Below are 10,861 nucleotides of genomic sequence, written 5' to 3'. Positions count from 1 at the left end.
TTCCCTCGTTCCCCGTAAATGGGGGAAACCTCCAAAAAAATTACAAATTTAAAAATCGCTAATTTTCGATATTTTTTCAATTTTTTTTACTTAAAATTGCTATAACATTTTTAAAAATAACCGAATCAATATAACTTTTTTTTATATAGATGCATGATATAATTACCTTTCATTTGGTATATTTTTTTCATAAATTTAACCCTTTACCTGCCCACAGGGGGGGATTTAAAATGACAACTTTTTCACAAAAAATTAACTTTTTCAACTTAACTTTTGAAAATGTTCCGGAAGGTCTGACACTTTTATATATATCTTAAATTAAAGCTAATGTAATATACTTTAATTTGAAAAAAAAAAATTTGACCTCTGGACTTGTCTTCGTGGTGAAAGTTGACATCAAAGTTAATAAAAAATTACGATTTTTGTAAAATAATTTTTTTTTATATTTTTAACTTAATAATGCTCTAACTTTTTCAAAAATGAACATATCAATATAATTTTTTTTTATATAGATGCTTGATGTCTTTACTTATCATTTGGTATATTTTTTTTGTAAATCTGACACTTAACCTGCCCACAGGGGGGGATTTAAAATGACAACTTTTTCACAAAAAATTAACTTTTTCAACTTAACTTTTGAAAATGTTCCGGAAGGTCTGACACTTTTATATATATCTTAAATTAAAGCTAATGTAATTTACTTTATTATGCAAAAAAAAAATTTCGGACTTTATTTTATCTTCACGGTGAAAATGGCTACCAAATGCTATTATTGTGTGAAAATTCTCGATTTTATTTTTTACATTTTTAACTTTATAATGCTATGACATATTGAAAAGTGTATGGATCAACATAATTTTTTTATGAGAAATAATATTTTTTAATAATCCCTTTTTCATTCGACATACTTTATCTTAATCAGGATATTAATAAGGAACTAGCAGTTCATGCAGCTTTTGGAATAATCCACCAATTTTTTAAAATTAAACACTATCTAAAGATTTGCATCGAAGCGTTTTTTTTTGATAGTGATTTTAATCACTGTCAGATATCATTATACTTGATCCATCTATGCCACGTCACCATTGTGCCGCGACCCCCCTGTGCTGGGTTTTTTTTACTTAAAACGCCATAACTTTTTCAAAAATGAACAAATCAATATAATTTTTTTTTTATAGATTCTTGATGTCTTTATCTATCATTTGGTATACTTTTTTTTATAAATTTAACCCTTTACCAGCCTACAAGGGGAGATTCAAAATGACAACTTTTTAACAAAAAATTAACTTTTTCAATTTAACTTTTGAAAGTTTTCCAAAAATACTGACCCTTTTATATATATCTTAAATTAAAGTTAATGTAATATACTTTATTATGAAAAAAAAAAAAATTTCGGACTTTATTTTGTCTTCACGGTGAAAATGGCTATCGAATGCTCTTTTTGTGTTAAAATTCTCTATTTTATATTTTACATTTTTAACTTTAAAATGTTATAACTTTTTGAAAAATGTATGGATCAATACAATTTTTTTATGAGAAATAATATTTATATACTTCTTTAATTCGACATACTTTTTTTTTAAATCGGACCATTTCCCTTAATACAGGGAGGGTTCAAAACATAAAAATGCACATTGAAAGTAGAACTTTTTCAACTTAATTTTTGAAAGTGTTCCAGAAATACTGACACTTTTATATATATCTTAAATTAAAGCTTATTTAATATACTTTAATATTAAAAAAAAAATTTTGGACTTTATTTTGTCTTCATGGTGAAAATGGTTTTGTATTTTATTTTATTATAAAGGGATTACACTGATTTTCATAAATATTATATCAATCTAATTGACATACTATAAAAAGATAAACATATTTAAATTTTTTTGTTTCTTTGAAGTCGAAAAAAATAACTTTAAAATTTGAACTAGCTAAATTTCCATTTTTATTAAGTGATGAATGCGACGTACGGTTTCTGAGACGGTAAAACTTGGGTCTTTCATGCCTGTGGCACTGAATTTTTTCTTAATTCTTTTTGAGTTAGAAAAAAATGTTTAACTCATTTGATTTTTATCTCATTTAAATTCAATAACTTCAATAAATATCAAGGATTCCATTACTGTAGTCTCCTCTCGTGAGAAGAAATTCATTATAAATATTATTTTACTATGTGGTTTTTTTTTGTAGCTATCATTTATTTTCTCAGCTCTCACTTGACCTACTTTTTTGACAAATTTTTTTTTTATTAATTAAACACTATCTACAGATTTGTATCGAAGCGTTTTTTATGATAGTGATTTTAATCACTGTTAGATATCATCTATACTGGACCCCACTATGCCAGGACCTCACTGTGCCGCCATCTCACTGTGCTGGGTTTTTTTTTTAATTGAGCCTTCATAGAAGCACAAAAATAAATAATATTAAAAAAACACATCAATTTTACTAATTTACTATTAAAATATAATAGTAAAATTAATACCGTATTGAAGCAAAAAATTATTGACTTAAATAATAAAATAATAACTCGATGGGGGTTGCCACCCCATATCATTTGACGGAATAACTACTCACTACAAATTACACTACTCTATTGATATATTATAAATTTAATGTTTATTGAAATATTTTCAATTTAAATTGAAAGTGAAAACAATTTACAACATTGTTTGTATATTACCCAAACCAAATTATATTTTAAAAATAAAATAATTTATTATATGAGTAATACAGATTTTAAAAATATTTAATTACCTTAAGTTGTGTTTCGAGGTCCGTTATTTTAGATTCGAATTGTTTAATAGCTTTTGATTCATTATTGACATCTGCTTTGACATATGTAGTCTAATCAAAAATATAAATATTAAATTATAAATCAGTTAATCACTTAATTACGAAATTAATTGAATAATAATTGAGAAAATGTCATGAAAATAAACCAAAATATCTTATTTTTTATGAAAAATGTAATAAATACATATGCTAATAATCTTATAAAAAAGATAAATCAAATTTCTTTATAGAATAAAAATAATGTTAATAATAAAAAGACATTTGTCATAAGTTCGTTCATAAATGCGGTTTAGACAAATAATTTTTTTCTTCTCCTGCAAAATGTAGTTTTTGTGACTTAAGTATCTTTCCTAGATCATCATCTTGATTATTATTTTTATGAAATACTAAGAACTAAACTAGAACTAAACAAAATCACAATATCCTACATTGATTAAATTTACTGTCGTAAAATGTTTCGATATATCAAAAATTGTATGGTTTTTGACTTAAGAGGTTGATTACTCATAGAGAGAACAATTCTTCAATACGTTTTTTTTCTAATCATAAACTATATTAAACAAACTTAAATTTGAAATAATATTGAATGATTATAATCTGATCCAAATTATACAAATTGCACGATTAATCGAGATGAATTAAATCGCATCATCCGAATAACTATCCCAGCACTGTTAAATTAGTAAACTGGAAACTTAGTTAGAGTTTGTTAAGTAACGAGCTAATATAATTATTTCAGGGTTTGAACATTTTTCCTTATTTTTTTATATAATAAAAACTCAGCACAGTGGAGTCAAGGTATAGCTGGATTGAGATGGTTCCTTTAAATAGGACCTCCTATAAAAAATATCGCTATCATAAAAAAAGTGATAAGCAAAAAAAAAAACCAGACAAAGTGTCAGTAATTATGACTAGGCTAGTAAAACTCGAGATGGGCCCCTTCTGTTCGTGGGTCTCGGTTCATTTGCTTCCCCCTTAATACGGGCCTGGTCGTTGCATAGTTGGAAGAAGTATAGATGATATTTAACAGTGATTATCATAAAAAATGCTTCGGTATGAATATGTTAAATTTCATAATTTATATATTTGTATTTTTTAAATTTTTATGGTTTCAGATTTCATTCGAATATTAAATTCTTGTTAAATTATATACTCAATTGAATATAACATTATTTTTTTGCTCGACAGCAGTTTTCTATAATATAACAATCATTGAGACAATTTGATTTTTTAATATTGTAATACACTTCAAAAGATTTGATATAGGTTAGAATTCAGATCTTCCTGAAATTATTCAAAATAGTGTTGAAAAAAATAGTTTACATGCATATTCTTTTTCAAAACTTCCTGTCTTAGATTTTATATCGGATTTCGGATTCTTCTCCGCTACTTGTAATATTTAGATAGCTTTGAAGTATGAGCAAATCGAAAAAAAATTAATTGCTTAGCGCTAAGTGCATTAAGAATTAGTGCGACATGACTTAACGTTCTGAGCTCGTCAATAAAAAATGTTATTTCTTTTTTCTCAAGACTCCCATTCGTTAGTATATTTTTAATATACACGTTAATTTTACACACAAATAGTTAATTTTAATATAAAGTAGCAAAAATTCGTACACAAATACAGTATTTTTATCACTATTTATCCAAATTATTATTACATAAAATTAGTTATGCTTTAATTTTATTAAAAACCTGGCGCTCTTTTTCTGAAAAGTTTCTAAAATTATGTTAGTGATTCAATTGATTACTTTTGCTGATGTAGTTTTTAAAGCAGGTTTATTTATAACTTTAGATGATGTTTTTGTTTGATATTCGATAACTTTTATTTTGAATTTATCCCTTTCAGATTCGATTTCCTCTAACTTTCTTTTTAATACAGCTATTTCCTAAAAACAATATTTTATTTAAGTTATATTTTACTTAAAAAAAAAATTATTTTTCTTCTTTACAGGTAATATTCAAGAACATCACTAATATAATATTAATGGATCGAATTCTTTTTATCAAATTAAATTATTTTAATTACTGATTATAGTATTATTGAATAATTGAGATGTATTATGTGGCAAGTGATAAGACTTTAAAGTCTTAGCTCTTGCCTTACACATTATATCCCTAGCAGTTTTTGGGATTAGGGTATATACATTAGGGTGGCCCTCAAATATCGAATGTCTTTTTTTTAATGTATCAATTTTGGTTTTTCTAAATTGCTTTAAGATAGTACCATTTATATTATCATTAAAGATAAGTATATTTGTGTTATTTTCATCTGACTGACATAAATTGTGTGGTATAAATGCAGCAGACAATTTGTGGATACGTTTAATCATGTTTTATCTGTTTATTGTTACATATTAAATGATACGTTTTAGTCACAAAAGTACACTACGTTTGTTCTTAAAGATGTCTTTTAAAGTATTACAAACTAATATTTATCTTATTGGTTATTTCCACGAAATAACGGGTAATAATAACCATCAAATTTACAAGTATTGAAAACATAGTTTTCTTAACTTAATTGTAGTAAAATTAAATGTTCGTCAAAATGCGTTATTAGTTTTATGCGAAGTAATGATTTTTTGGGATAAAGCGCAAATTCCTACTATGTTAGAAGAAATTTTGTTGAAAAAATTGAATGTTTGTAAGAAGAGTGGAGACTTCTACAAAAACACGCTGGTCGAATGACAGTTAGCTACAAAGAAAAGGTAGATGCTTTTACATTTATGTGTAATAACTTGTTTGATATTGCATTTACTGCTGCTTTAAGCCTTATAAAAATAGATGGAGATAGACTATTTTTGATAAGTCAGATGAAAGAAGGGCGATCAGAGTTTTTGCATGAAATTTCTAATGAAATTAATTACAATATTGATAAAGATTAATAGAAACTGAAAACATAAACGTCTTACAGGGTATTTTGAATTAAAATTATCTAAAAAATTACATTAAAATAAAATTACTTATGATTAAAATTATTCTTAGATTTAGAAATTTCAATGGCATCCTTTACAATAAAGTTTTAGGGGAGAAAAATGCCTCTCAGTCTTACGAAAAGAAAGGGCAGCTGCAATTAAAAATCAATATAATGATTCAGATTTAAATACTTTAGTTTTACACTGCGATGGTAAGCTTCGCCCAATTTAGTAGACATTAAAATAATTGATAGAATTTATTAGTAATAGTGATTTCGAAAAACTTCTCGCTATACCAATATTAGAACAAGGGACAGCTAAAAATAAAAAATTAATGCTGTAGGAAACTTTAGACCAATTGAACATAAATAAATCAGTAAAGGCTTTATCTTTCGATACAACTGCTGTAAATAGTGGTGATTTAGGATGTACTTATGCTTAGTTGGAACGACTCTTAGAAAAAGAATTGCTTTATATACCTTACCGCCTCCAAAAAGTTTTAAGTATTTAGGATCAGTTGTGCAAAAGAACAGTGGTATTGACGAGGATATAAAATACATGAGTAAGTGTGGGTAGGTGAAGTAGAGAACATCGTCTAGTATGTTATGAAATAAGAGGATTCCAATGAGGCTGAGTATTGGGCGGTTAACAAAAAAGTAGAGCAGAGAATGAATGTAGCAGAGATGAGAATGTTTAGATGGATGAGTGGAGACTATAGAAGATACGATAAGGAACGAACATATAAGAGGGAGTATAAGTGTAACGTCAAAGTTAAAGTTTTAAACCCTATATATTTCAAAGTAATGTTAAAGAAATTATAGAACCAGAACTTCAGAAGATAATAATTGTTGTAGAAAATAATTAAAAATAGTACAATCAATAAATAATTATAAAGAATTCTTCGAGTTAACATTAATTTTTTTCGTTGTAAAGAGTCACAATAATCCATTTTTTTCATAAGCTAGGTGCTATTCATCATGCTTGATGGATGGTCAAAGCCATTTATAGTCTTAAAATATTTATATTTAGAGACGAATTTAAACTTACTAGCAGAAAAACACAAGGATTACGCGATGTTTGTTTGTTTTTGGTACTAGTTTATGTTTAATCGTGGTTTACAACAACTTCGGTGGTTGCGGCACGGTATAATGAATTGAATTTTATTAAAAAATTGTTCAACTATAAATTAATAGACAGTGAAATATCCCGAGTTGTGCTTTTTAAATTTGTAAATCACTTAAGATACTTAAGTTCATAATAAATGGGACTGGATAATTGGTACTATTTTAAAGTAATTAAGTAAACTAAAATTTATTCATTAATACAACAAAATGTAATAATGCAAAAATTTTTGTTAAATTGTAATTAATAATTAATTTTCTGCCCATAAAATAAACCTAGTAATCAACGATATAATTATCGCACTTGGCATAAAAATTAAACTTTTAGATTTTTTTTTAACGAATTTTTAATTAATTTTTTCCAAAGAATTAAATGAAAATAAATAAGTAAGAATAAACAAAACCAGTTGTAATGTTTTTTTAAAGACTTTTACATATTTTTTTTTACTGTATGTAGTATTTTTGTGGGCTACTTATTAAAAAAAACAACACTAATGTTATTATTTTTTAATTTCTTGTAAAATTACTTTTACTTGAGTTTTACTTTCATAATTTTAAGTTAAGTAAAAAATATTTATGAAACATAGATCAGTCATTTCTATTAAATTTGCCTCTTTAACTCAACTTTATAGGTCTGAGAGCACGGGTTTACCTTAACAGAGTTATTTCAAATTTTACACAGCTAATTTTTTGAACCTTAAAAAAATTTATGGGTAGCGTAAAAAAATAAGCCAATTGATTTTTGAGGGCCACCCTAATATATATACAAAAAATGTTAACTACCTCTTCATTCAAACGAAAAAAATTGTATTTTAACCAAATATTTTTGTTTTGATGAGCACATTATTCCCAAAATTACTTACTAATACAAAGTTCTGATATAATATTGGTAAAAAAGTTTGTTTAATATATACAATAAAATTGTTATATGTATTATTATTTTAATATAAAAAAACTGAACGAATTTTAAGTTTTATATTTATATCTGAAATATTACCTGCTCACTTAACTCAAGCAGTAATTTTAATTCTGAAGCATCTTCAACGTCAGATATACCTTCGTCTCTATCCGTAACACTAGATGAACGATATTCTAAAAAGTAGCAAAAAAATTATTAAGAAAATTAAGCAAAAATAGTAAATAAAAATGTAATGATATTTTTTATAACTACTGGTTTTTGTTGCCATTTTTTTTAGTTGTAGAGCCATAGTTTCATTATCCTCTTCCAATCGACAAACTTTTTTTCTCAACATTTTTGCCTAAAAGCGTTTTTTAATTACAAATTAAAAAAAGTAAAGAAACAATTTTAGATAATTTTTTTACTTCTTCCTCAGCAAATCTTAACTGCTCTCGCATATCAGCCTCTCGTTCAATAGAATCTTGTAGGTCTCTTTGAAGTTGAACAGGGTCTTCTTGTGAATCTCCTCGTGTAAGAGACTCTCTTGACATTCTCTTTAAATATAATATTTAAGAACATTTGACTTAATAGGATGACATATTTTTATTATAATACATACATTTATATTTTAAAAACATTAATTTTTTAATTTTATTGTTTTTTTTTTTTTTTAATATTTCATTAAAATGTGAATAAACTATGAATAATATAATCATGAGCAAAGCTTGTATATTAACGCACTAAAAAACACATAAATAAGCATTTAAATATACACTAAAAAATGGCAAAATATTTCAATAAATAAGAATTAAAAATTAAAAAAAAAAATCATTTATGTGCACTAAAAATCTAAAATTATGTACTAGAAATATCTACAAAAAATAGTTATAGTTTTTATCAAATAATAAGTATGCATTAATGTCAAAACATTAAACTATTGTGCGGTAACATTATTTTTATATTAATGTTCATGTAATCCACTTACAATTATATCCGGGTAAAAACAAACTTAAAATACAAAAAACTTGTTAATAATTTCAAAATAAGAAATGAAAAACTATTGAAAAATTTTATTATACATTTTCTTACACAAAATGATTTTATATAAATAATATACTCTAAAAAGTCAAATAAATCTATGTTAAGCCAAATATACCCAAATGACATATAAACATCAAACGTAATACACGTAATGGAGTTTGCCTTTTTTTTTTAATTTCTGTCAACAAGTGTATGTAAATGATTTTTTCTTATATTTAGTTAATGAATCATTTATTTTACGACATAATAAATTATGTTGTATATATAAATTATGTTTAACTCCAAATGTATCACAAATAGTACTACCTAATTTTTGCATCCAACCCCTCAATTATCATCTGATTGATTAAAACAATGTGCAAAACCATAAAGTAATTAAATAACTCTGAATGTTTCAATTTAATTTTCTACATACTTCTCCCGATGTGGATTTAGCAATTGTACCCAACATAGGTCTTCTTTTTAATTCCGTTTGAGGAGATATACTTTTCCGTTTGTCTAATTCATTTTCTAATTTTTCTATTAGCTAAAAATAAGTATTCAAATGATTAAAATTTAACTAATAATAGAATTATTTCTTAAAATCAAAAATATTTAAAAAACCTAATTTTATTAATTTTTAGCTTCGATGCGAAGCTGAGAAGGTATTGATTTTACTAAGATGTGTTTTAGCTTCGATGCGAAGCTGAGAAGGTATTGGTTTTACTAAGATGTGTTTTAGCTTCGATGCGAAGCTGAGAAGGTATTGGTTTTACTAAGATGTGTTTTTTTTTTTTTTTTTTTTTTTTTTTTTTTTGTGTCTGTTACCACTTTTTCTCAGCTCTCACCGAACCGATTTCTTTCAATAATACGTCAAAAGATCACAAATCGTATCTAGTCGAAGACATTACCCTTAAAAATTGAAAAAAATTCCCTCGTTCCCCGTAAATGGGGGAAACCTCCAAAAAAATTACAAATTTAAAAAGCGCTAATTTTCGAAATTTTTTCAATTTTTTTTACTTAAAAGTGCCATAACTTTTTCAAAAATCAAAATATCAATATAATTCTTTTTTATATAGATGCATAATATCATTACCTTTCATTTGGTATATTTTTTTCATAAATTTAACCCTTAACCTGCCCACAAGGGGGGATTTAAAATGACAACTTTTTCACAAAAAATTAATTTTTTTAACTTAAATTTTGAAAATGTTCCGGAAGGTCTGACACTTTTATATATATCTTAAATTAAAGCTAATGTAATATGCTTTATCATGAAAAAAAAAAATTTCGGACTTTATCTTATCTTCATGGTGAAAATGGCTACCGAATGCTATTTTTGTGTGAAAATTTTCGATTTTGTATTTTCCATTTTTAACTTTATTATGCTATAACTTTTTGAAAAATGTATGAATCATTACAATTTTTTTATGAGAAGTAGTATTTATATAGATCTTTCATTCGACATACTGTTTTTTTAAATCGGACCATTTCCCTAAATACAGGGGGGATTCAAAACATAAAAATGCATATAGAAAGTAGAACTTTTTCAACTTAACTTTTGAAAGTGTTCCGGAAGGTCTGACACTTTTATATATATCTTAAATTAAAGCTAATGTAATATACTTTATAATGGTAAAAAAAAATTTCGGACTTTATTTTATCTTCATGGTGAAAACAGACATTAAACTTAATAAAAAAAATACGATTTTTGTAAAAAAATTCTTTTTTATATTTTTAACTTTATAATGCTATAACTTCTCGAAAGATGTATGGATCAATATAATTCTTTTTTTTGTAGATGCATGATGTCTTTACCTATCATTTGGTATATTTTTTTTATAAATCTGACTTTTTACCTGCCTACAGGGGGGGATTCAAAATGACAACTTTTTCACAAAAAATTGACTTTTTCAACTTAAATTTTGAAAGTGTTCCGGAAAGTCTGACACTTTTATATATATATTAAATTAAAGCTAATGTAATCTACTTTATTATGTAAAAAAAAAATTTCGGACTTTGTTTTGTCTTCACGATGAAAATGGCTACTGAATGCTATTATTGTATGAAAATTCTCGATTTTATTTTTTACATTTTTAACTTTATAATGCTATAAC

The 10,861-nt window shown here is 25.4% G+C and overlaps 1 protein-coding gene across 6 annotated transcripts in view; it reads right to left on the bottom strand.

The window, feature by feature from the left end:
• The window catches only part of LOC126905845 (GRIP and coiled-coil domain-containing protein 2-like), a 27,627-nt gene that overhangs the window by 10,175 nt on the left and 6,591 nt on the right, over nucleotides 1-10,861 (bottom strand). For 4 of the 6 annotated variants that reach the window (XM_050685940.1, XM_050685939.1, XM_050685941.1 and 1 more), the window contains 6 exons: nucleotides 9,181-9,291; nucleotides 8,150-8,278; nucleotides 7,998-8,085; nucleotides 7,824-7,918; nucleotides 4,542-4,679; nucleotides 2,752-2,841 (listed from right to left, as the gene is read on the bottom strand). In XM_050685940.1, coding sequence (XP_050541897.1) covers nucleotides 2,752-2,841; nucleotides 4,542-4,679; nucleotides 7,824-7,918; nucleotides 7,998-8,085; nucleotides 8,150-8,278; nucleotides 9,181-9,291 — 651 coding nt within the window. The remainder of the gene's footprint in view (nucleotides 1-2,751; nucleotides 2,842-4,541; nucleotides 4,680-7,823; nucleotides 7,919-7,997; nucleotides 8,086-8,149; nucleotides 8,279-9,180; nucleotides 9,292-10,861) is intronic. The other 2 variants (XM_050685942.1, XM_050685943.1) reach the window with 2 other exon arrangements.

The sequence above is a fragment of the Daktulosphaira vitifoliae genome, unplaced genomic scaffold, assembly GCF_025091365.1.
Source record: "Daktulosphaira vitifoliae isolate Bord-2020 unplaced genomic scaffold, ASM2509136v1 Scaffold_4, whole genome shotgun sequence".
Classification (NCBI taxonomy): domain Eukaryota; kingdom Metazoa; phylum Arthropoda; class Insecta; order Hemiptera; family Phylloxeridae; genus Daktulosphaira; species Daktulosphaira vitifoliae.
This window is presented reverse-complemented; position numbering and strand designations above follow the sequence as displayed.